General features: G+C 45.6%; 3 protein-coding genes across 3 annotated transcripts; 1 reads left to right on the top strand and 2 right to left on the bottom strand.

The window, feature by feature from the left end:
* The first annotated feature begins 1,252 nt into the window (after positions 1-1,252).
* On the top strand, positions 1,253-8,194 carry rrm2 (ribonucleotide reductase M2 polypeptide). The gene is made up of 11 exons (XM_075458689.1): positions 1,253-1,361; positions 2,242-2,336; positions 2,434-2,502; positions 3,387-3,536; positions 3,831-3,947; positions 4,558-4,691; positions 4,762-4,856; positions 5,165-5,298; positions 6,255-6,359; positions 6,461-6,574; positions 7,704-8,194. Exons 2-11 carry the CDS (start codon positions 2,247-2,249, stop codon positions 7,854-7,856), a joined length of 1,161 nt encoding a protein of 386 aa, XP_075314804.1. The 5' UTR covers positions 1,253-1,361; positions 2,242-2,246; the 3' UTR covers positions 7,857-8,194.
* Positions 8,195-8,325: 131 nt separating this feature from the next.
* On the bottom strand, positions 8,326-16,886 carry lgals8a (galectin 8a). Its single transcript, XM_075458691.1, has 9 exons — positions 16,775-16,886; positions 15,948-16,036; positions 12,222-12,429; positions 11,973-12,107; positions 11,781-11,825; positions 11,521-11,547; positions 11,181-11,269; positions 9,869-10,034; positions 8,326-8,809 (listed from the first exon to the last, which is right to left on the bottom strand). Exons 1-9 carry the CDS (start codon positions 16,811-16,813, stop codon positions 8,660-8,662), a joined length of 948 nt encoding a protein of 315 aa, XP_075314806.1. The 5' UTR covers positions 16,814-16,886; the 3' UTR covers positions 8,326-8,659.
* A 2,421-nt stretch (positions 16,887-19,307) lies between these two features.
* LOC142374846 (ribonucleoside-diphosphate reductase subunit M2-like) lies at positions 19,308-26,621 on the bottom strand. Its single transcript, XM_075458688.1, has 11 exons — positions 26,452-26,621; positions 24,600-24,694; positions 24,434-24,502; positions 23,402-23,551; positions 23,160-23,276; positions 22,793-22,926; positions 22,626-22,720; positions 22,397-22,530; positions 21,411-21,515; positions 21,046-21,159; positions 19,308-19,638 (listed from the first exon to the last, which is right to left on the bottom strand). Exons 1-11 carry the CDS (start codon positions 26,456-26,458, stop codon positions 19,486-19,488), a joined length of 1,173 nt encoding a protein of 390 aa, XP_075314803.1. The 5' UTR covers positions 26,459-26,621; the 3' UTR covers positions 19,308-19,485.
* Positions 26,622-26,845: the final 224 nt, after the last annotated feature.

Genomic DNA, 26,845 nt, shown 5'->3' on the forward strand with positions numbered 1-26,845 from the left:
CTGTACAGTGCAACACAAATAAAGTTAATTAACCTCTCTGAACTGCGGCGGCTTATGTAAAGACAAACTGACCCGTTAATGACGTTTCTGCAGCACGGCAGCGGCACTCTGACGCAAGAAGTTATACAACCCGAGGTCCGCCGCGCTTTCCCCACACCACCCAGTAACAGCCATCATCCAATCACCAGGCAGCGATGAGTGGGCGTGACCAATCAGAGTGCACGTTGCTTTGCTTCAAACGTGAGAGGGGCGTTCCATTGGCGGATCGAGTCTCCTCCCATTTGCCTTACTGACCGACATTCAGCTGAAGCCAAACAGACGGAGTAAAAATAAACAAAAAATGAATGGAGTCTGGTGGGCGCGAATAGAGCTGTGTAACAGCGACATCGTGTGGCCAAGGCGTGGTACTACAGCTGTAAGTAATTCTATATTTGAATGTTTTGCATAGATAGATAGATAGATAAGTACTTTATTCATCCCAATTTGGGAAATTGTTGTGTTGCAGCAGCATACAGTAAAAGATATGTAAACAATTAAAGTAAAAACAAGCAAATAGAATAGAATAAAATTAAAATAAAATAAAATAAAATAAAATAAAATAAAATAAAATAAAATAATATAAAATAAAATAAAATAAAATAAAATAAAATAAAATAAAAATAGTGAATAAACATTAGCTATATACAAATCTACAGTATGAAGAGTTTTTTTGTTTTTGTTTTTGCATTGTGTTTTATAGTTTCGGAATGATAAATAGGGCTGTAAAGGAATAATTTACAATCAAATTAAAATGATTAGTCTGTTGGGTTTAGAAAGACAAGTTTTTAAGACACCAATTTTAAGGAACCATGAAAATATGAAGGGCATCCATGAAAAGTTCTAACTGCAATTATACAGTTTAGCCGCAGACGTCAGCGTATTGCTCTGTAAAAGATTAAGTTTAGCGATAATTTTGTAGCTCAAAATAAAGCCTCTTATTGCATTGTTTGTTGAGAAAAGTAATATTTCATATTAACATTATATATCCTCAACAGAAGATTCATTCGGTGTAGCCAGCACTACTTGCAATTAATCAGTTAACTGACGAGTTGTTTTGTCTAAAACCTCAGAAAACAGTAAAAAAATATTTAATCAATTAAACTCCATGTAGCACCCAATTCCAGCCGCCAGGGGGAGACACTGACAATCAATGATAAAACTTGTGTCGTCATCTTCTCTCTGAGCCAATCAGAGTGCTCCTTCCTGGAAACAGACTGAAGAAACCGGAAGGGAAGTCACCTCCGTCTTTTTTAGAGGGAAAATGAGTCTGTTTTTATCGTTTTTGTTGGTCCATTACAGCCTGAAACCCGATTAATTAAAAGGTAAAAACACATCCAGATGAGCGGAAACAGATAAACTCAAGAATTTAGTCTTTAAATCAGGGTTATTCTGTTGAAGTGGCAGAAAATATGTCTAAATTGTCTTTGGTGATTTTTCTTTAACTTTTTTGTTTTAAAAACAGTAAATGTCAGTTGTAAGATTAACGTGTGAAAACGGCTGTAATGTTTGTTGTGTACACTGATTTTTCTGGAGCCGAGTTTATTGCTGACAGACACGGTAAACATCGCAGAAAAAGCGCGGCAGCAAGAATCAAAGTTTGAAGTTATCGTTGCCTTTTGTTAATAATAACAATAATAATAATAATAATAATACATTTTATTTATAACGCACTTTACATATACAATAAAATCTCAAAGTGCTACAGTGGGATAAAAGACAATTTTCATAACAGTAGTTTTTAAATTTATCCATAGAACACAACTTTCTGTTTTACATTTTAAATGGAGTTTTAACCATTATTTCGCGCTCAGTTTTGTTAGTTTTATAACAACGGTGGTGTGTTGTTTTTTGTCCCCCAACTCCAACAAAGCCCCTTCCAATGTTTGGTGTCACGTGATCACTGCTTTCCATCTGATTGGCTCAGTTTGTTTCTTCGTAAGTTTTTTTCGCGGTTCTCAACAACGAAACAGTGCGTTGTGATTGGCTCCGTTCCTACGTCACTTTAAAGGACCGTGACGAGCTTCGCTTATTGGTCGGCTGTGTTGCTGTGTTTTAGCGCCAACATTTCAATAAAAGGACCAACTGCCCGCTGAACCCACTTTATTCTCCGCTCTCTGTGTGTCCGCTGCTGTTAGCCTAGCTTCTGTTAGCTTACTTTTAGCTTCTTTACTTTTTAAACTTATTTAATAATTTATAACTCAGTCGATATGCTGGCCGCCCGCTCCCCCCTCTCGGTGAAGAACGAGAACTCTCTCAGCTCTCAGATGAGCGGCGTGTCGCTGGACAAAGAAAACACGGTCAGGGCAGAACTCCGTCAGACGGAGCTAATCGATCATCAGGTTTATCGATTAAAGGTTCTGTTTGGTTCGCTGACGGTTCTTTGTTTCCTTCCAGCCTCCGAGTCTGAACAGCACCCGCGTCCTGGCGACCAAAACGGCGCGGAGGATCTTTAGCGATGCCGAGGTGAGTGAAAGTGTTTCCGGGAGGAGTTCAGCGGGCTGCCGGCAGCTGCTGCCGCCGGCTGTGGCGCCTAAACTGCGGCTGCGGCCCGCCGGCAGGGCCCTCATTCCTCTGATCCATCAGCTGATAGATGCGTTAACACAGTGGTTTTCAAAGTGGGGGCCGCGGCCCGCTAGGGGGGCCTCAGAAAATTGGAGTGAAGATGAGAGAAAAAAAATAGAATGAAATTTTTTTAAACATCATTATAAAAAATTGTCACTTTTTTTAAATCAGATTTATAATAATATATCATATCGAAATGTTAGTTGCCATGCTCGTCTTTCTGATTGGCTGCCAGTCAAAACATGGTAGGCCTGGCGGTTTGCGCCTGTTCTGAAGCTGCTCTGCTCCTTAAGCTAGCATGTAGCTAGCTTAGCCAACATGGACAGATTTCTGACTTGGAAAAGACTGAAAGAACTGGCCGACTAAAATCAGAAAGTATGAGGCACATACATTAAGTTTGGCTTTACAGCCGTACAGAAAAATGGCGTCCTCTGTCTGGAGACCCCCTCAAACAGGTGTTGAAAACCTTCGAAACTTCAGCGTCACCTGATACAAAAACATCCGTCAGACTTCTTCAGACGTAAAGAAGAGCATTTAGTCCGGCTGCGTTCACACAGCGAGCTGCTGTCCATGAAGAAAAGAAAGAAAACACCTTCTAAAAGTTGATGTTTCTTTACATATGTTGTAGCATTGTCTGGTTTGCAGAGGGGGCCAGAAGCTGATACTGTTGGGGGGCCTCGGCATGGAAAAGTTTGGGACCCCTGCGTTAACAGGAGCACGAGCTCGGTGTCGGTTCGGTGCTCCTTCCTGTTTGTGTCTGACGCTGATTTGTTGGCGTTTTTCAGCCCAAAGCCGTGAAGAAGAGCAGCGGCCCCGAGGAGGAGGAGCCGCTGCTGAAGGAGAACCCGCGCCGCTTCGTCATCTTCCCCATCAAGTACCACGACATCTGGCAGATGTACAAGAAGGCGGAGGCGTCCTTCTGGACGGCGGAGGAGGTAAGCACGAGCTGTGGCGCCGGCCGGCAGCTGCCGGTGATGGCGTGCTAACGGCGTGCATGTGATGGCGTGCTAACGGTGTGCTTGTGATGGCGTGCTAACGGTGTGCTTGTGATGGCGTGCTAACGGCGTGCGTGTGATGGCGTGCTAACGGCGTGCGTGTGATGGCGTGCTAACGGTGTGCTTGTGATGGCGTGCTAACGGTGTGCTTGTGATGGCGTGCTAACGGCGTGCGTGTGATGGCGTGCTAACGGCGTGCGTGTGATGGCGTGCTAACGGCGTGCGTGTGTGCAGGTGGATCTGTCCAAGGACCTGCAGCACTGGGACGCGCTGAAGCCCGAGGAGCGCTACTTCATCTCACACGTGCTGGCCTTCTTCGCCGCCAGCGACGGCATCGTCAACGAGAACCTGGTGAGGCCCCGCCGCCGGTTACTGATCCCTGATTGGTGCCCCGCCGCCGGTTACTGATCCCTGATTGGTGCCCGCCGCCGGTTACTGATCCCTGATTGGTGCCCGCCGCCGGTTACTGATCCCTGATTGGTGCGCCGCCGCCGGTTACTGATCCCTGATTGGTGCCCGCCGCCGGTTACTGATCCCTGATTGGTGCGCCGCCGCCGGTTACTGATCCCTGATTGGTGCCCGCCGCCGGTTACTGATCCCTGATTGGTGCGCCGCCGCCGGTTACTGATCCCTGATTGGTGCCCGCCGCCGGTTACTGATCCCTGATTGGTGCCCGCCGCCGGTTACTGATCCCTGATTGGTGACCCGCCGCCGGTTACTGATCCCTGATTGGTGCCCGCCGCCGGTTACTGATCCCTGATTGGTGCCCGCCGCCGGTTACTGATCCCTGATTGGTGCCTCGCCGCCGGTTACTGATCCCTGATTGGTGCCCCGCCGCCGGTTACTGATCCCTGATTGGTGCCCCGCCGCCGGTTACTGATCCCTGATTGGTGACCCGCCGCCGGTTACTGATCCCTGATTGGTGCGTTCAGGCTCAGCTGATTGGTCGCTGTGCCCGCAGGTGGAGCGCTTCACGCAGGAGGTGCAGGTGACGGAGGCCCGCTGCTTCTACGGCTTCCAGATCGCCATGGAGAACATCCACTCTGAGATGTACAGCCTGCTGATCGACACCTACATCAAGGAGTCCACGGAGAGGTGAGCTGCGCTCTGATTGGTCCGTTCCTGCGCCGCCGCTCTGTCTGACGCTGCCTTCACTGACCCTCAGAGAGTACCTGTTCAACGCCATCGAGACTCTGCCGTGCGTGAAGAAGAAGGCCGACTGGGCGCTCAACTGGATCGGCAACCAGAACGCCGCCTTCGGTAAGCAGCGCCCTCTGGCGTCACCATGACGCCGCAGCGCCCTCTGTGGCGTCACCATGACGCCGCAGCGCCCTCTGGCGTCACCATGACGCCGCAGCGCCCTCTGTGGCGTCACCATGACGCCGCAGCGCCCTCTGTGGCGTCACCATGACGCCGCAGCGCCCTCTGGCGTCACCATGACGCCGCTGCGCCCTCTGTGGCGTCACCGTGACGCCGCTGCGCCCTCTGTGGCGTCACCGTGACGACGCGGCGCCCTCTGTGACGCCGGCGCTGTTGGTGATGCTGATGGTGTGTTATTGGTCCCTCAGGCGAGCGCGTGGTGGCCTTCGCCGCCGTGGAGGGAATCTTCTTCTCTGGTTCCTTCGCCTCCATCTTCTGGCTGAAGAAGAGAGGTCTGATGCCCGGCCTGACGTTCAGCAACGAGCTCATCAGCAGAGACGAGGTGAGCGCACCACTAACCCAGCAGGGAGTCGGCCATTTTAGTTCAGACGCCATGCTGCACACATTTTAATGAATTCAGAAAGGCTGAGTTCCAAACTGCATACTGCATTCTGCATACTGCATACTGCATACTGCATTCTGCATACTGCATACTACATACTGCATACTACATACTGCATACTGCATACTACATACTGCATACTGCATACTACATACTGCATACTACATACTGCATTCTGCATACTGCATACTACATACTACATACTGCATACTGCATACTACATACTGCATACTACATACTGCATTCTGCATACTACATACTGCATACTGCATACTACATACTGCATACTGCATACTACATACTGCATACTACATACTGCATTCTGCATACTGCATACTACATACTGCATACTGCATACTCATCGATCAGACAGTATGCAGAGCGTTTACCCACAATGCATTTCGCTCCTGCCCGAGCTGAAATCAGCCGGCCTGAAGCTGATTTCTCTTAAGCTCTAAACTCTGTAAACTTTAGCAACATTTGAAACATTTTCAGGTGAGAAAGTAGTCGTTTAGATCCCCAACGTGTTGAAAACCTGACAAAATACCGGCTGTTTACCATTTTGTTCCCACGAATTCGGCGCTACTAAAGCTAGCCGCAGTGAGCTAACGCACTTCCGGTTATTTTCACAAAATAAAATACCCGTTGCCTTTTATCATAGGGAAAGCCATTACCATACAATTGGTGCTTTTGTTTTGAAAACAGGAAGTGAACCTACCCTCGTTGTAGCTAGCTTGAAACTGCCGTTTTGACAGGAAATGACGATCGGCGACGTCACGTTACGTTGCATCTTGGGTAGTTTGAGTATGAGTAGTAACCTCATGATGCATACCCAACATCTGTGTGTTGCCTTCACTGACTGAGTGTTGCCTTCACTGACTGTGTGTTGCCTTCAGGGTCTGCACTGCGACTTCGCCTGTCTGATGTTCAAACACCTGATGAAGAAGCCGTCCTCAGAGACCGTCACCAGGATCATCAGGGACGCCGTGGGCATCGAGCAGGTGGGCTCCGGTTCCTCTGACCCGGTTCTGCTGGTTCTGACCCGGTTCTGCTGGTTCTGACCCGGTTCTGCTGGTTCTGACCCGGTTCTGTGTGTTTTCAGGAGTTCCTGACGGAGGCGCTGCCGGTGAAGCTGATCGGGATGAACTGCGAGCTGATGAAGCGCTACATCGAGTTTGTGGCCGACCGGCTGCTGCTGGAGCTGGGCTTCACCAAGGTAACAGGGAGGTCCAGAACCAGAACCATCAGAGTCCACCTATACACCCGCACCTTTAAAGGGACAGTTCGCCTCTTTAAAGGGACAGTTCGCCTCTTTAAAGGGACAGTTCGCCTCTTTAAAGGGACAGTTCGCCTCTTCTGACATGAAGCTGTGTAACATCCCATATCAGCAGCATCATTTCTGAACATCTTCTTACCCCCTGCTGCGTCCTGTGAGCAGAGTTCCAGCCTCGTTTTGGTGTTGATGAAGGTAGTCCGGCTAGTTGGCTGGGGTTTAAAAAATAAAGCGTGTTGCTTCAGAACAGTATGAGTTCAACAGAGATTTGCATGATGCAAATGTATCCAGACAGAGCCAGAGGCTGGTGGTACTACCCCCAGTTCACCTCTACCTCCAGCTTCTCCTTTCACCAGAGCAGGAAGAGTTAAATTACCCAGGCCAGGATAGACCAATGTGGACCTCACCGTTGTTGGGTTTGTGAGGTCATGACTCGTGTTACTTCTAAACTAAACAAAGTTGATTAATCGACCGGTTTGTTGTCCTTTTTCTCCAAATGAGAATCCATAAGGGAACCGACAAAGAACCGAATCGTTAAGCAGAATCGAAAATGGAATTGGAATCGTAAAAATCTTATCAATTCCCATCCCTATTGAGTTCAACGCATATTGTTCTGAGAAGCAAAACGCTTTATTTTTTAAACCCCAGCCAACTAGCCGGACTACCTTCATCAACACCAAAACGAGGCTGGAACTCTGCTCACAGGACGCAGCAGGGGGTAAGAAGATGTTCAGAAATGATGCTGCTGATATGGGATGTTACACAGCTTCATGTCAGAAGAGGCGAACTATCCCTTTAAAACGTTGCAGCTTTAAAGGCGTCTGCAGATGAACATCAGGACTCGCAGGTGGGGCAGGTGTGTGATGATGAGTGGCGCAGGGGTACGGACCTCAGCCGATGATGGGGGCTGAGCGCCGCCGCAGAGGCTGGCGGGGAACGTGTGGTTCGCCGTCAGACCGGCGGCGGCGTGACGCAGACGCCCGACTGAACGCACCCGCCCGCCCGTGGCCCCGCCCCCGCTGTGACACCCCCCCCCCCCCCCCCGGCCTGACGCCTGTCCTGTTCTCCGCAGATCTACCGGGTGGAGAACCCCTTCGACTTCATGGAGAACATCTCTCTGGAGGGAAAGACCAACTTCTTTGAGAAGCGGGTGGGCGAGTACCAGAGGATGGGCGTGATGTCGGGCCCCACGGACAACACCTTCAGGCTGGACGCCGACTTCTGAGCCCCGCCCCCACGGGTCACGTGATGCTACCTCTGCCCCAGTGCATGCTGGGACTGACGCACTAACAGACTTTAAAGTGTCAAACACTTTTAGTTTTTGTAACAAAACTCCAGATTTTCTCAGTACTTTGAGACTTTATTAAATTTGTACAGTTTAGTTTTTTTTCTAATTTTACAGATCTTCTGGTTTTATTTTTAACGATGAGCTGCAATAAAGAACTAAGTTTTATGTGGTTTAATATTTTCATCATGGCAACAAAAAGCTTCAGTTTTCTGCTGTTTGCTCAGTAATTATTAATAAAACTTTTATCAGTAAAAATGTTTGTAGCTTTGTGTTTAAACCTCATTTCCAGGATATTTAATCAATGAGCTGATTAAAAAATGATAAATTATTTACATTAATGTGACTGAAGACAGTTTTTTAGGAGCATTTTTTAATCTCAGAATAAAGTACGTCACAGTAAACAGTCTGAATTAAACATTTCTTCACTTTATTCTGTGAGATCACAGTTTACATCATCAACCTCGGATAAAAAGCAGGAAATATATCAAAGCAGGAGTTCCAGCACAGGACTGAGGGCTAAAAATGTTCTTCATTAACCAGAGGAACCTGGTTCTGGTTCTCTGGGCTCAGTGATCATTTCTTCTTCTGGACAAAGTGCAGTTTGGTTAAACATCAACACAGGAATAAGTGAAGATTAAAACATTCTGATCGGATCATGTTTGACTTGGTAAATATTAATCTGGATTAATCTAAACGGTGAAGTTCTCGGTCCCGGAAAGGTTCTGGTTCCGCCCTGATCCTCAGAGCATCCGGACGTCCACCAGCGACGCGTCCCCCAGGACCTCCAGCTGGCTGATCCGGCTCAGGTCCTGGACCCGGTGCTTGTAGTCCAGCTGGTGGAGTCCGTTAACGGCGACCCGGAAGTGCTGCGAGTCGCACAGGATGATCATCTGCGGGGAGACGGCGGCGGTTAGAGACCGTTTGAGCCACAGAGCAAATCTTAAAGTTAACCAGGTTCCAAAACACAGAGTCTGAGCCAAAGTTTCTGCAGGTGGTGGATTTAATCACCTAATTTACATGTGATGACTTCACTGGCAGAGCCTGGGAATCCCCAACTGAACACATGTTTATCTTTATGATCTTTTTATGAACTCATCTGTGAACAAAGCTGCTCCAACTTCTCATGTTTTTCTGTCATTTTATCCTCATAAAAACAGAAAATCAGTAAAATGTCTCTCAGACGGATCAGGAGTGGCTCCTGAACTCTGAGACACCAGAATCTGTCTGAACCCCCCCCCGACCCGTCTACCACCTTAGTTCAGATAAATAAGGGGCTGTGTTTAAAACCGCCCACTACTCCTACTAACTTTAACTTCTTTAAGTTCCCGGATGCATACTAGATTCTCCGAAATGTTGGGTATGCATCATGAGGTTACTACTCATACTCAAACTACCCAAGATGCAACATAACGTGACGTCGCCGATCGTCATTTCCTGTCCAAACGGCAGTTTCAAGCTAGCTACAACGAGGGTAGGTTCACTTCCTGTTTTCAAAACAAAAGCACCAATTGTATGGTAATGGCTTTCCCTATGATAAAAGCCAACGGGTATTTTATTTTGTGAAAATAACAGGAAGTGCGTTGCTCACTGCGGCTAGCTTTAGTAGCGCCGAATTCGTGGGAACAAAATTGTAAACAGCCGGTATTTTGTCAGGTTTTCAACACGTTGGGGATCTAAACGACTACTTTCTCACCTGAAAATGTTTCAAATGTTGCTAAAGTTTACAGAGTTTAGAGCTTAAGAGAAATCAGCTTCAGGCCGGCTGATTTCGGCTCGGGCAGGAGCGAAATGCATTGTGGGTAAACGCTCTGCATACTGTCTGATCGATCAGTATGCAGTATGCAGTATGCAGTATGTAGTATGGAACACAGCGAGGGACTTTCAGCCTGTTTTCTTCAGTGTGGGGGGGCTTAAAGGGTTAATGTGTGAGTGTAGGGGTCAAAGGTCACCTCAAAGTACTGCCCCGCAGCGAAGGGGAAGGAGGCCAGCCGCGTCTCCTCGGGGCCCCAGCACTCGGACAGGAAGGAGTTCCTGACGAAGACTCTCTTCTTCAGCCGGGGGTTCAGATGCAGAGCGATGTCGCTGCCGCTCGGCTCCCGCAGGTTCACACAGAAGCTGGAGAGCAGCAGAACATCCGTCACTCACCGGATAGAGAACGCAGCCCAGCTCACTCTGTCGTCATGGTTACAGAAACTTACACGTATTTACAGAAACGCTTCAGCTTGAGAAGTTAAATCAGTTCCAGCCAATGTTCCCTCTAATTTTTCATGTGTCTGAGCACACTGAGGAGCACTGTGAGCAGCATCAGGTGTGCACGCTGTGGCCAAACACCTGTATCACACCTGTATCACACCTGTATCACACCTGTCACACCTGTGTCACACCTGTTCAAACCCTCGAATCATAGCCAGTTACACGGCTTATTAAAATAATCAAATCACAGCAGCAATTTCCATCAGTTTACTTTTAATATTAGCAACCTGCACGGCTGTTAGCTAGCTAACCTGCACGGCGCGTATGGGCACATATGTAAGCACCACCAATGCTCTGATTGGCTGCATAGCGTAACTAACCGTATCGTATCATTGGCTGAACACCTGTCACTCACTGCGTAACATGGTACAGAAAAACACATTATTGGTCTAATTAATTAGATCAGATCAGGTCTAGTATTAGATATTAATTAATATGTTTATGGTGAAATTTATTTTATGCGCTGCATAGATGTTCTTGTGCGCTGAGCAGCTCAGAGGGAACATTGGTTCCAACTCTCAGAGCAGGAAATGGGAATAACTCCTCCTGGTTTATTTACTGATTAATTCTCCTTTAGCAGAAGCTAACAGCTGAGCAGCAGCTAATGCTAACGGCTCAGCAGCAGCTAACGCTAACAGCTCAGCAGCAGCTAACAGCTCAGCAGCAGCTAACGCTAAAAGCTGAGCAGCAGCTAACGCTAACGGCTCAACAGCAGCTAACGGCTCAGCAGCTAACGCTAACAGCTCAGCAGCAGCTAACGGCTCAGCAGCTAACGCTAACGGCTCAGCAGCAGCTAACGGCTCAGCAGCTAACGCTAACAGCTCAGCAGCAGCTAACGGCTCAGCAGCTAACGCTAACGGCTCAGCAGCAGCTAACGGCTCAGCAGCTAACGGCTCAGCAGCTAACGCTAACGGCTCGGCAGCAGCTAACGCTAACAGCTAAGCTAATGACTCATAAGTCTCCACAGTGTGCTGGTTTAGGCGGCGACCTTTCTCAGGTGAGTTCTACCTCTGTGCGTTCTTATTGGCTTCTCCTTTGATGACAACGCTGCGCCCGACGCTGAGCCCCCGGAGCAGCCGTCCTCTGAAGGGGACCACCTGCAGACGGCAGGAAGTCACCACACATCAGAACCAGAACCAGCAGAACCAGCAGAACCAGCAGAACTTATTCTCAGATGAACTTCCTGCTTCTATCAGCCGGGCGGCTGGATCTCAGATCACTGAGGTGTCGGTTACCTGCTGGCTCCTCTTCATGGTTCAGACTAAATAAACGGCTTTAATCCTGTAATCAACATTCAGCTGAAGTGATGAAATAAAACGGATCCTCATCATGCAGCTGTGAAACTCACCAGGTCGCCTGCAGACGACTTTATTGGCTGAAAGAAGAAGAAGAAGAAGAAAAGAGAGAAAACTGGATCAATTACAAGAACCTTCAGAAAAGATGTTTAGTTTAAACTTTATTGAGTCCAAAGAAATGTAAATAATAATGAAAACAGACCAAATCAGCTCAAATCATTTGAATAAAAGTTCAAACTGATTCAGATTTTGTTTTTCTTTTGGAAAAGTTCCCAAAGTTCCTGGAAATTATACGTTAGATTCAGAAAGTCACCTCTGAGTCCTGGGCGGGCGGAGCGGCCGCTGACGTCACGGCGCTCTGAAAGAAAAACAAAGACGGTTTGAGCCTCCGGTTCGTTATCGTTAGCAGCTGCTCAGCCGTTAGCGTTAGCTGCTGCTGAGCCGTTAGCGTTAGCTGCTGCTCAGCCGTTAGCGTTAGCTGCTGCTCAGCAGAGCGCAGACTCACCGTGGCAGCGGCGGCGGCGGCGGCCACGATCCCCACGGCCTGGACTCTGACCTTCCCGGAGATGCAGACGGTGTCGACCCGATCCAGATCCAGCCGGTGTTTGTACTCCAACACGTGGGCGCCGTTCACGGCCACCTGGAGCAGCAGATGGGTTAGTGGGGACTGAGCTCGGTCGCCTGGCGACGGCTCGCTGCCGCGGCGACGGCTCGCTGCCGCGGCGACGGCTCGTTGCCGCGGCAGGCGACTCACCTTGAACTGCTCCTTCAGGACCAGGATGACGAGCTCGAACGCGGCCCCGGCCCTGAAGGGCATCCGGCTCAGGATGTCCTCGTGGCCCCAGCGCTCTTTCTGCAGCGTGTTGCACACGATGCAGTTCTTGTTGAGTCTGGGGTTGAAGTGGAACGCCACGTCGGCCCGCGGCTTCACGCTGCTGCCACACGTGAAATCCACCTGGAACCTGCGAGGCCGCGCAGAGGGAAGCACCGACACATCAGACAGTTACTGCTGGACCCTTTGTGGTTTTCTCCTTTGACACGAACCTTTGGCTGTGTTCAAAACCGCATACTTTCATACTTCCATACTGCATACTTTCATACTTCCATACTGCATACTTTCATACTTCCATACTGCATACTGCATACTACATACTTTCATACTGCATACTTTCATACTACATACTTACAAACTACATACTTTCATACTGCATACTTTCATACTGCATACTTCCATACTGCATACTACAGACTTCCATACTGCATACTACATACTTCCATACTGCATACTACATACTTCCATACTGCATACTTACTAGGGATGCAAATTATCGATTAATTCATTAATCATTGATTGACTGATCTTATCGATCGACTTTCGATTAATTGATAAAGCGGCGTTTTTCACCTGAATTTCAGTGTTTCAATAGGGCCTTTAAAAATATCAGCTAGTTAAAACACTGAATTCAAAAAGTATATATTATATTATGATAATTATATTGTATTATATTATATTACATATTCCTCAAGTAATTATGCATTAGGAAAAGAAAGCAGACATGTTTTTTTATGGTATAACAAAATACATTCTTTAATAAAAAATGTTTTTAAAAAAAGAAAGAAATTAAGGGAAGGGATATTGTAGCCTGGCTCTTGGATCGTAATGAGATCCTGAAATCCTGCACCGTCAACTGTGTTGATTGGCATCAAATCTCTCTCGATCATGCTGCATATGCTCTCTGTAATGCCCTCCGCCCTTCTCTCATCACCCGCTCGCCTTCCCAGTGTAGCTTTGATTGTAGGTTGACCAGGTGCACGGGTGCCATGCAGGACAGCTCCATGCACGGTGTTCAAATGATAACTGAGTGAGCTAGTTGAACTGTTGTATTTCAATACCGCATGACACAGCGAACATTTGACTTCTTTGCCTGCACTAATAATGTTGAAATGGTCCCACACAGCACTTCTTTTCGCCCGCTTCATTTGGTCTTCAACCCTGGTCCCTCGCGAGATGTGTTCACCTGTCGTTCTCTGTTCAAGTTACTACAGACAGTAACGCCCTCTAGCGATTAATCGTGATTTTTTTTTTTTTTTTTTACGATTAATCGTGATTAATAAATTTTGTTCGAGCAACCTCTTGATCGACAATTAATCTAAAATCGATTAATAATTTGCATCCCTAATACTTACATTCTGCATACTACATACTGCATACTTACATACTTCATACTGCATACTTCCATACTACATACTGCATACTTACATACTGCATACTTCCATACTGCATACTTCCATACTACATACTGCATACTACATACTTCATACTGCATACTTCCATACTACATACTTACATACTGCATACTGCATACTTCCATACTACATACTGCATACTTCCATTCTGCATACTCATCGATCAGACAGTATGCAGAGCGTTTACCCACAATGCATTGCGCTCCTGCCCGAGCCGAAATCAGCCGGCCTGAAGCTGATTTCTCTTAAGCTCTAAACTCTGTAAACTTTAGCAACATTTGAAACATTTTCAGGTGAGAAAGTAGTCGTTTAGATCCCCAACGTGTTGAAAACCTGACAAAATACCGGCTGTTTACAATTTTGTTCCCACGAATTCGGCGCTACTAAAGCTAGCCGCAGTGAGCAACGCACTTCCGGTTATTTTCCCAAAATAAAATACCCGTTGCCTTTTATCATAGGGAAAGCCATTACCATACAATTGGTGCTTTTGTTTTGAAAACAGGAAGTGAACCTATCCTCGTTGTAGCTAGCTTGAAACTGCCGTTTTGACAGGAAATGACGATCGGCGACGTCACGTTACGTTGCATCTTGGGTAGTTTGAGTATGAGTAGTAACTAGTGCTGGGCGGTATACCGGTTCACACCGAATACCGGTTTATAATTTCGTTATGATATGAATTTTTAATATACCGCCATACCGGTGTATTTGATTACACAACGGGGGGAACGCTGCGTCGCGCGACATCGTTTGAGACGGGACCCTTTTCAGTGTTGCGCTTCTAAACACGCATGTTTACTGTCTATGGGTGCGAGGAGGTAATAAGCACTTGCGTTACGCGAAGGTGAAGGTGGATAGGATAGACATGGAAAGTTCTGAAATCGAAGCTGCAGAACTAGTAGAACATGCTGACACAGAAGAATTTGTGCCAAAAAAAGGAGCCGTGTCTGTAGTTTGGAAGTTTTTTGGTTTAAAAAAATCCGACGTCGACCAAACAACCATTTTATGCAAGTGTTGTCGGGCTACAGTTGTCGCTGGAGGTGGCAACACGAGCAATTTGCTCCATCACCTTAGCCATAAGCATGTCTTAGAATATCAAGAATGCATGAAGTTAAAGCAGGGCTCAGTAATATGGGGTTTGTTTACCATGCAATACACACCCCAAAGCTGTAGGGGGAGCTCCGTAGAAAATAGGCGACAGTCTAGCCATACTGTCGTAAACCCACCAGAGGCAATTTACGGTTTATTTTTCAAGACACTGGCAGAGAGTTGGAGAAGACGACGGAGGTTCACGATGTCTTCAAAGGTATGTAGTAAAAGTAATTATCAAAGCAGTATAAAAGCAAAGAATGAATTGTAAACCATATGTGCATGTTTGGCTCGGCTCAGAGCCCTTTACGACCTGCTGTGAAGCAGTAGTTCTCGGCTCTCGTGTGTCGCGAGACTTCCAGAGCTAAACAAAGCACGCGGCGCCACAGGCAAAGTTGCAAGCGCTGTTTCGGGCTGGGCCACCAGATGGAGATGGAAATGTCACCGTTTTCATCGGAACGGGTCAGCCAAGCAATCTGATGATTGCCAAGCAATTTTATGACCATGAAAAAGTTGCATAGCATGTCTTTAAGGTCAGCACCCGCCACATCAGCAGGTAACACGGGGAACGCAAAAGAAAAGTCGAACCAAATGTCACTTCAAGACGCGTTTGCTGGAGTTAAAACGTGAATCTACCTCATTTATTTGAATGTGAATACCTCATATTGATGCAAAAATATAATTATTGCAAGTTGCACTACTTTTTTGTATTGATTTTCATAAAAGATGTTTGCAATTTGCACAGTAAAAGTTCTGTATTTTGACTGCAATTGTGTTTGCATTCCGATTCCTCACTTCATTAGAATCATGAGTAGCACTTCTGTGTAAACAGCATCATTTCGTGGGGCGTTATTCTATGACGGTAAAATAGACCATCCTAAGTTAATCTACTGCAGTAATTCTGTTCTCAATCTGTAGAAAATGCTGTGAACACCTAATTATGCATGAAAAAAAATACCGTAATATACCGTGAAACCGTGGAAAAATACCGTGAAATGTATTTTTGGTCATACCGCCCAGCACTAGTAGTAACCTCATGATGCATACCCAACACTTCAGAGAAGCTAGTATGCATCCGGGAACTTACAAACAGTTAAAGTTAGTATGAGTAAACTTTGCGTTTACAGTGATTAAGAATCCAGCTCACCTGTCGGCACCAGACGGCACCGAGCCCTGGATCAGAACCATCTCACCAGGCAGCAAACCGCCCAGAATCGTCCCGGCGAAGGGGATCATCTGTGGACACGATCAGAAATATCAGGACGTCAGCTTTTCCTTCAGCTTGTTGGAAAACATCGAGCAATTCAATAAATAAAATATTTAACATGATGTTTAAAGGAAAGCCCTTCCACCAATCAGCTCACACCTCCAGATGTTAGGAACCGGAGCAGTAACCGGTCATTTATTCTATCCGGAACATCTGGAAGATGAGACTGAGGTCTCTGCTGAGCCCAAAGGGAACTAAGTCAGAACCTGTTTGACTCCGGATACTTCTGCATTCAAAACAAATATATATATATATATCAACTTAAATATCTTTTATGAGATATTTGATATTTGAAAAGCTTTCACAGTTACATTCAGCCATTTATAACAGACTCAGAATGAAATCCCTTTTATGGAAATCTGAACTAATTCAGTCTGTTTTTCACCTTCTAACCAGTTAAGTTGTTTTTATGAGTTCAAGTTTCGGTGTTTTTTCTTTTATTTCTCTAAACTCCATCAGAATGACGCACATATCTGAGACATATTTCTGGTTTAATCCCCCGTGAATTAAGCTAATGTGAGAAAGCACTTTTTAAACTCTTAGAAAAGCACATTTTCACGGTAAACATGAGTTTCGTTACGACGTAAACTCGCCTCGGTTAAGCTAACATGTTAGCTAGAATCCTCCATTAAAAAAAAGTTTGTTTCAATTCAACGTTTGCGGTGAAGTTGAGTCCAAACGGAAGGCAGACAAAGAGAGCATCTTACCGGGTTGGGAAACACTTGTCTCGGGTTGGAAATCGACATTTTTATGAGTGAAAATGTCGATTTCCTGAGAGTTGCAACTCCTAATTGTTTACTTCCTGATGTGACGTCAGCACGCACTACACGCTCAAGGATGAGACAAACCGAACTCACCAACATCTTCACATAGGATGAAAAGTGTCGAGTAAACTGTCATAAAAACACAGATAAGCGCTGTAAACGTTAGAAAAAAAAGATGTTTGTGATTATTTATTTTTCTGATTATTAATTTAACAACACAAATGAAAGCCTGGTTCTAACATCATGACGTAACTGTCTCATCCTTGTAGGCTGCAAACAGACGTGACCGGAGGTCTCGAGTTTCTAATAAAGCGTGAACAGATGAACCTCCGCCCAGTTTATCAGGTCTGCTGCTACACTGAGGAGCCTTGTAGTCATTTTTAATCACAATTTATCATCTGACACATATATAAAACAGGTTTCTAGAACTGCATATACAGATTTGTGCATATTCCTAGAATAAAATACAGATAAATACACGTATGACTGTATGAGTTTCTGTATGCGTGCGTCTGTTTGTATGTATAAATGTGTCCATGTGTTTGTATGTGTGTATAAATGTGTGAATACAGTATATACACAAACATATACACATAAACACAGACAGTTATACACTCATAAATATAAAAAAACACAGATATACACATATTTACACACACATTCATACACAAACTCATATGTACAAACATATACACGTACACACATTTATATACATTTATATACACATAAGTATATATGTATGTGTAAGTATTTATACACACTCACATCCATATATAGACACACATACACACATTTAGAGACTAATTATTACTTACTTATGCTGTAATATGTGCAATACAGTCATAAAACAATAGGATTGCACTGTAACTTTTTACTTTACTAACTTACTTATTAACTTACTTTTACTATTTTTATTCTTTTTTGTATTATTTTGATATCTTTATACTGTGTGCCTTGAATCTTTTTGTGTATCCCAAAGCCAAGAGCTCCTGAACAAAATGTCACCATGCCTGCATAGTGACAATAAAGATTCTTCATTCTGATAATATACACACATATGTACAAATATATATATAAAGACAGCTTTTTAATCTGACAGCTCAGTTCATGGACAACATCTCAGCACTATTTATTCACATCAGTCACTCCTACATAAAACAAGTCTCAGCTGTTATCAGATCAAATAGCTTTATATTACGTATGTTAATGGCGTTTTGTTTTGAAAGGCACCACCGGAAGTGTCGGTCATTTGTAACATCTTTAGCTTTACCTTCTATGTAGAAACCATCTGTGGCCACTAGAGGGCAGCAACGCCCTGCTGACAGCATACAGACTGAATCTGCAGCTGTCTGCCTTCAGCATGTGAACAAAATGACTTTGGAACAGATATATATATATCATATTTATATATATATATATATATATCTATATATATATATATATAGATATATATGATGTTGTATATATATATATATCTTCAGTGAGTAATGATAAGAAATGAAAGCTGTGGTAAATCTCCAGTATTTATAATCTTGTCTAAATATGACAGTGTTGTTAAAGTATTAATATGTCTGCTCTCTTCCATCATAAAACCTCATCTGATAAAGATTTCCCACATTTCAATGTTCCCACTGACTCAGGGTGTAGTTACAGCTTATGGCCACCAGAGGGAAGTACAGAGAGGTTGTTAAGCTGGCAGCTACGCTATCAGATAATAAAATAAAAGCCTCCCAAATAGTTGCAAGCGCTTTTTTTAATCCTATATTTATGTATAGAATAACGGGCTTTTCCTAAGAAATGGACTATTTTTGTATATAAGATATTCCCAGTTCACATATTTGATGTTGGTTGTTTTGTTTTTACTTTGAGTTCATTTAGAAGACATGAATGTTGAATCTGTTTCTTCTTTTCCTGCCTCAGCTCATGTCCCACACTCCAGATCCGTGCACAGCGTAGTAATGCACGTGCACGTGTTAATAACTGGGTTTAAATATATGAATGTTTTTGCTTTCCTTCTTTGAAATGTTTGGTTTTAACTCTGGAGGCTCTGAGATATTCTTCCTATATATTCACGCATATATATATATATGTATATATAAATAAATACACACACACACACGTTACAGTAGGATGTAGTTCTGCAGTTGTTGCATCTCTGGTTGGGATTAGTTTAGGGAGCAGATTCTGTTTCTGAACACAAGAACACTGGCTCACAAGTTCTTTCTTAGATGTGAATAAAAAAATATATGTATGTGTGTGTGCGTTTCCATGCCGACTGCAGCTGTAGAAACATCCAATAAACCTGGGAAATTCAATTTAATAATAGATTATTAAACCTTAAAGTTATAAATATTTGATGTTATACAGACACATAAATCAAAGTTCTCAGGGTTACAGGATAAAGCTGAACTCTGCAGCTCTGTGCTGGAAATGAGCCTCAACCTCATTTAAGGTGGAATGAAGAGAAGCGAGCAGCTCATGTTCACACAAAGTGACTTTATTAGAAAAAACTAACTGTACATATGTAACAAACTTAAAAAAACAGCTTTAAAAAAAAACAGACTGTACAAAAAAAGAGCTTCGACCTGCAGCTCCCATTGGCTGAAAGCTCAGTTCACTGCAGGGTTTGGTCACGTGACCCGTGGGGGCGGGGCTCAGAAGTCGGCGTCCAGCCTGAAGGTGTTGTCCGTGGGGCCCGACATCACGCCCATCCTCTGGTACTCGCCCACCCGCTTCTCAAAGAAGTTGGTCTTTCCCTCCAGAGAGATGTTCTCCATGAAGTCGAAGGGGTTCTCCACCCGGTAGATCTGCGGAGAACAGGACAGGCGTCAGGCCGGGGGGGGGGTCACAGAGGGGGCGGGGCCACGGGCGGGCGCGTGCGTTCAGTCGGGCGTCTGCGTCACGCCGCCGCCGGTCTGACGGCGAACCACACGTTCCCCGCCGGCCTCTGCGGCGGCGCTCAGCCCCCATCATCGGCTGAGGTCCGTACCCCTGCGCCACTCATCATCACACACCTGCCCAACCTGCGAGTCCTGATGTTCATCTGCGGACGCCTTTAAAGCTGCAACGCTTTAACGGGACAGTTCGCCTCTTTAAAGGGACAGTTCTCCTCTTAAAGGGACAGTTCTCCTCTTTAAAGGGACAGTTCGCCTCTTTAAAGGGACAGTTCTCCTCTTTAAAGGGACAGTTTGCCTCTTCTGACATGAAGCTGTGTAACATCCCATATCAGCAGCATCATTTCTGAACATCTTCTTCCCCCTGCTGCGTCCTGTGAGCAGAGTTCCAGCCTCGTTTTGGTGTTGATGAAGGTAGTCCGGCTAGTTGGCTGGGGTTTAAAAAATAAAGCGTTTTGCTTCTCAAAACAATATGTGTTGAACTCAATAGGGATGGGAATTGATAAGATTTTTACGATTCCAATTCCATTTTCGATTCTGCTTAACGATTCGGTTCTTTGTCGGTTCCCTTATCGATTCTCATTTGGAGAAAAAGGACAACAAACCGCTCGATCAGCATCAACTTTGTTTAGTTTAGAAGTAACACGAGTCATGACCTCACAAACCCAACAACGGTGAGGTCCACATTGGTCTATCCTGGCCTGGGTAATTTAACTCTTCCTGCTCTGGTGAAAGGAGAAGCTGGAGGTAGAGGTGAACTGGGGGTAGCACCACCAGCCTCTGGCTCTGAGCCAGTCAGGCTCTGTCTGGATACATTTGCATCATGCAAATCTCTGTTGAACTCATACTGTTCTGAAGCAACACGCTTTATTTTTTAAACCTCAGCCAACTAGCCGGACTACCTTCATCAACACCAAAACGAGGCTGGAACTCTGCTCACAGGACGCAGCAGGGGGTAAGAAGATGTTCAGAAATGATGCTGCTGATATGGGATGTTACACAGCTTCATGTCAGAAGAGGCGAACTGTCCCTTTAAAGAGGCGAACTGTCCCTTTAGAGGCAAACTGTCCCTTTAAAGAGGCGAACTGTCCCTTTAAAGAGGAGAACTGTCCCTTTAAAGAGGAGAACTGTCCCTTTAAAGAGGAGAACTGTCCCTTTAAAGAGGAGAACTGTCCCTTTAAAGAGGAGAACTGTCCCTTTAAAGAGGCGAACTGTCCCTTTAAAGAGGCGAACTGTCCCTTTAAAGAGGCGAACTGTCCCTTTAAAGGTGCGGGTGTATAAGTGGACTCTGGTGGTTCTGGTTCTGGTCCTCCCTGTTACCTTGGTGAAGCCCAGCTCCAGCAGCAGCCGGTCGGCCACAAACTCGATGTAGCGCTTCATCAGCTCGCAGTTCATCCCGATCAGCTTCACCGGCAGCGCCTCCGTCAGGAACTCCTGAAAACACACAGAACCGGGTCAGAACCAGCAGAACCAGCAGAACCAGGTCAGAACCAGCAGAACGCGGTCAGAACCAGCAGAACGCGGTCAGAACCAGCAGAACGCGGTCAGAACCAGCAGAACCGGGTCAGAACCAGCAGAACGCGGGTCAGAACCAGCAGAACCGGGTCAGAACCAGCAGAACCGGGTCAGAACCAGCAGAACCGGGTCAGAACCAGCAGAACTGGGTCAGAGGAACCGGAGCCCACCTGCTCGATGCCCACGGCGTCCCTGATGATCCTGGTGACGGTCTCTGAGGACGGCTTCTTCATCAGGTGTTTGAACATCAGACAGGCGAAGTCGCAGTGCAGACCCTGAAGGCAACACACAGTCAGTGAAGGCAACACTCAGTCAGTGAAGGCAACACACAGTCAGTGAAGGCAACACACAGTCAGTGAAGGCAACACACAGTCAGTGAAGGCCTCACACACAGTCATTTCTACAACTCAAACTTTTAGGATTAAAATGCATCACTTCCTGTTCTCAGTGGGCGGGGCCAGAGAGGTGATGAGAAGACTTTGGCTGTGTTCCAAACCGCATACTTCTCCTACTACTCCTACTAACTTTCTGAGTTAGTATGCGAGTTTGAGTAAGCAGAAGTTCCCGGATGCATACTAGATTCTCCGAAATGTTCGGTATGCATCATGAGGTTACTACTCATACTCAAACTACCCAAGATGCAACGTAACGTGACGTCGCCGATCGTCATTTCCTGTCAAAACGGCAGTTTCAAGCTAGCTACAACGAGGGTAGGTTCACTTCCTGTTTTCAAAACAAAAGCACCAGTTGTATGGTAATGGCTTTCCCTATGATAAAAGGCAACGGGTATTTTATTTTGTGAAAATAACAGGAAGTGCGTTAGCTCACTGCGGCTAGCTTTAGCAGCAAAATGGTAAACAGCCGGTATTTTGTCAGGTTTTCAACACGTTGGGGATCTAAACGACTACTTTCTCACCTGAAAATGTTTCAAATGTTGCTAAAGTTTACAGAGTTTAGAGCTTAAGAGAAATCAGCTTCAGGCCGGCTGATTTCAGCTCGGGCAGGAGCGAAATGCATTGTGGGTAAACGCTCTGCATACCGTCTGATCGATCAGTATGTAGTTTGGAACTCAGCCTTTCTGAATTCATTAAAATGTGTGCAGCATGGCGTCTGAACTAAAATGGCCGACTCCCTGCTGGGTTAGTGGTGCGCTCACCTCGTCTCTGCTGATGAGCTCGTTGCTGAACGTCAGGCCGGGCATCAGACCTCTCTTCTTCAGCCAGAAGATGGAGGCGAAGGAACCAGAGAAGAAGATTCCCTCCACGGCGGCGAAGGCCACCACGCGCTCACCTGAGGGACCAATAACACACCATCAGCATCACCATCAGCGCCGGCGTCACAGAGGGCGCTGCGTCGTCACGGTGACGCCAGAGGGCGCTGCTTACCAAAGGCGGCGTTCTGGTTGCCGATCCAGTTGAGCGCCCAGTCGGCCTTCTTCTTCACGCACGGCAGAGTCTCGATGGCGTTGAACAGGTATTCTCTGAGGGTCAGTGAAGGCAGCGTCAGACACAGAGCGGCGGCGCAGGAACGGACCAATCAGAGCGCAGCTCACCTCTCCGTGGACTCCTTGATGTAGGTGTCGATCAGCAGGCTGTACATCTCAGAGTGGATGTTCTCCATGGCGATCTGGAAGCCGTAGAAGCAGCGGGCCTCCGTCACCTGCACCTCCTGCGTGAAGCGCTCCACCTGCGGGCACAGCGACCAATCAGCTGAGCCTGAACGCACCAATCAGGGATCAGTAACCGGCGGCGGGCACCAATCAGGGATCAGTAACCGGCGGCGGGGCACCAATCAGGGATCAGTAACCGGCGGCGGGGCACCAATCAGGGATCAGTAACCGGCGGCGGGGCACCAATCAGGGATCAGTAACCGGCGGCAGGGCACCAATCAGGGATCAGTAACCGGCGGCGGGGCCTCACCAGGTTCTCGTTGACGATGCCGTCGCTGGCGGCGAAGAAGGCCAGCACGTGTGAGATGAAGTAGCGCTCCTCGGGCTTCAGCGCGTCCCAGTGCTGCAGGTCCTTGGACAGATCCACCTGCACACACGCACGCCGTTAACACGCCATCACACGCACGCCGTTAGCACGCCATCACACGCACGCCGTTAACACGCCATCACCGGCAGCTGCCGGCCGGCACCACAGCGGCAGCTCGTGCTTACCTCCTCCGCCGTCCAGAAGGACGCCTCCGCCTTCTTGTACATCTGCCAGATGTCGTGGTACTTGATGGGGAAGATGACGAAGCGGCGCGGGTTCTCCTTCAGCAGCGGCTCCTCCTCCTCGGGGCCGCCGCTCTTCTTCACGGCTTTGGGCTGAAAAACGCCAACAAATCAGCGTCAGACACAAACAGGAAGGAGAACCGAACCGACACCGAGCTCGTGCTCCTGTTAACGCAGGGGTCCCAAACTTTTCCATGCCGAGGCCCCCCAACAGTATCAGCTTCTGGCCCCCTCTGCAAACCAGACAATGCTACAACATATGTACAGAAACATCAACTTTTAGAAGGTATTTTCTTTCTTTTCTTCCCGGACAGCAGCTCGCTGTGTGAACGCAGCCTGACTAAATGCTCTTCTTTACGTCTGAAGAAGTCTGACGGATGTTTTTGTATCAGGTGACGCTGAAGTTTCAAAGGTTTTGAACACTCGTTTGAGGGGGTCTCCAGACAGAGGACGCCATTTTTCTGTACGGCTGTAAAGCCAAACTTAATGTATGCTGCCTCATACTTTCTGATTTTAGTCGGCCAGTTCTTTCAGTCTTTTCCAAGTCAGAAATCTGTCCATGTTGGCTAAGCTAGCTACACGCTAGCTTAAGGAGCAGAGCAGCTTCAGAACAGGTGCAAACCGCCAGGCCTACCATGTTTTGACTGGCAGCCAATCAGAAAGACAAGCATGGCAAATAACATTTCCATATGATATATTATTATAAATCTGATTAAAAAAAGTGACAATTTTTTATAATGTTTAAAAAAAATTTCATTCTATTTTTTTTCTCTCATCTTCACTCCAATTTTCTGAGGCCCCCCTAGCGGGCCGCGGCCCCCATTTTGAAAACCACTGTGTTAACGCATCTATCAGCTGATGGATCAGAGGAATGAGGGCCCTGCCGGCGGGCCGCAGCCGCAGTTTAGGCGCCACAGCCGGCGGCAGCAGCTGCCGGCAGCCCGCTGAACTCCTCCCGGAAACACTTTCACTCACCTCGGCGTCGCTGAAGATCCTCCGCGCCGTTTTGGTCGCCAGGACGCGGCTGCTGTTCAGACTCGGAGGCTGGAAGGAAACAAAGAACCGTCAGCGAACCCAACAGAACCTTTAATCGATAAACCTGATGATCGATTAGCTCCGTCTGACGGAGTTCTGCCCTCACCGTGTTTTCTTTGTCCAGCGACACACCGCTCATCTGAGAGCTGAGAGAGTTCTCGTTCTTCACCGAGAGGGGGGAGCGGGCGGCCAGCATATCGACTGAGTTATAAATTATTAAATAAGTTTAAAAAGTAAAGAAGCTAAAAGTAAGCTAACAGAAGCTAGGCTAACAGCAACGGACACACAGAGAGCGGAGAATAAAGTGGGTTCAGCGGGCAGTTGGTCCTTTTATTGAAACGTTGGCGCTGAAACACAGCTGACCAATAGAAGCACAGCTCGTGACGTTTCCTTTAAAGTTACGTAGCGACGGAACCAATCAGATGGAAGGCAGTGCACACGTGACATAAATTATCATGAGGGCTGTATTCGCCTTGGGTTACAAAGGAGTGCAAAACCGGTGTTATAAAACTAATAAAAATGAGCGCGAAATAACGGCTAACGCTTTAATTTGAAAATTAAAACGTAAATTTGTGTTACATTAATAAAACAAGTGTGATAAAAAAAAAAAAATACTGTCACAAAGACGAAATAAGTCCCGTATTCATCTAAAGGAAGCCGGGTGCCTTGAAGAATATGGCACCCTTTCATTTAAAGGCCTGTAGAAGAATTAACCTCAGACAAACGCAGGATGGTTTAAATCCTTTTTGTAGCTTTTTATAAACTCAGAAAGACAAATACGTTCATAACTGCATGTTTCGCTTTTATTCACCTCCTTAATCAACCTTAATTAACTCATGAAAAAGCAACCATAACATCAGATAGTTTGATTCTCGCTGCCGCGCTTCTTGTGCCCTGCTTTTACAGTTAATAATAAACTCAGCACCAAAAATTTTTGAACACAAAAACAGCTCAGAAGCCAAACAGACAGAAATAAATGTAAATAAATAAAACAGGCGAAGACAAAGCCTGAAGGCGCTTCCCTTCTCATTGAAATCTTGGCGCAGAACGGAGCTGACCAATAGGAGCGCCACTATGTAGGACCTTTAAAGCCACGTGGTGGCGGAGCCAATCAGATGGAGAGATGATCACGTGATTATAAAAAAAATACAGCGGGAATTATACAACGGTTTGAGTTACGAAACTAAACAGCCGGTGTTACAAAACCATAGAAAATGAGTGCTTATGAAACACTTTAAATTTTTAACAAAAAAGACACATTTGTTTAACTTTAAAAATATCAGTTAAACGGAAAATGTTAAATAATGTAAATAATAATATTATAAAGACTAAAGAAATGATTTGTGTAGAAGTTAAAACCGTTTAAATTCACATGAAAGTTACTGTAGTTAATTTAAAACATCCTTTAAAAACAGTGCTTTGGAAATACCGGCTTTAACAGCTGTTTATAACTTTAAAATAATGTTATAAAATGTTTAAAAATGTTGAGACAGAACAAACTAGGACACAATGATTTATTTCGATCGTTTAGTGAGTTTCAGTTTGTATTAAAGTGACTGTAGGTGAGTGAAAACATCGTGTAAACGCAAAGTGCTTTAAAAATATAATTTTCAAAGAGCTGTTTTTTAACTTAGACTGGAAACATTAACAGATAAAAGCTGCGAATGCACTTTAAATGTGCATTTCTTGTTATTATTTTAGTATGTCAATCTGTCCGATATCAGTTTATATTTATTTAAAGTCGTATCAAAACGCCATAATATACATATAAGATTGTTTTTACAGGGTTTGGTTGCGGTTTAAGTAACAGCTGTGGCGCCTTTTCGTTGTTTACATTCATGGGCGTTGTCAAAAAGACAATTAGCGCCAAAAATCTTCACACAAAACAAGCATCAAACTCTGTGTTTACACGTGTCTTGTGAGTATTTTGTGAGGCTGGAGGATTGCAGGTGTTGTACCTTTCATCTCATCAAGTTTCAGGCCCTGAAACAAATCTTTTAGCTTCGGGTTTCCCTCTAAAATCAGATGTTTTTAAATGGACTTCCTCCATTGCAGCAGGCGAAGTTATGCACCAACCGTTTCCGGGATACTGCCGAGTTCTGATTGGCTGTTCTGGAGCATGACGACATGAATGCCCATTAGCTTCCGGTAAGTATCGCCCTCTAGCGGCCAAGGAAATACATGTATTTTACAACCTGAATACTTTCTGATATTTTTTGTACATTTTAGAGGAAATATTGAATTAAATAAAAATAAACTTCATAATTAAACTTCCTAAACCGTTTCTATTTACAGATAGGATAACAATATAAATTAAATAGATAATAAAAACAAAATAAAACATACGATAAA

The sequence above is a fragment of the Odontesthes bonariensis genome, chromosome 24 (assembly GCF_027942865.1).
Source record: "Odontesthes bonariensis isolate fOdoBon6 chromosome 24, fOdoBon6.hap1, whole genome shotgun sequence".
In the NCBI taxonomy this organism is placed as follows: domain Eukaryota; kingdom Metazoa; phylum Chordata; class Actinopteri; order Atheriniformes; family Atherinopsidae; genus Odontesthes; species Odontesthes bonariensis.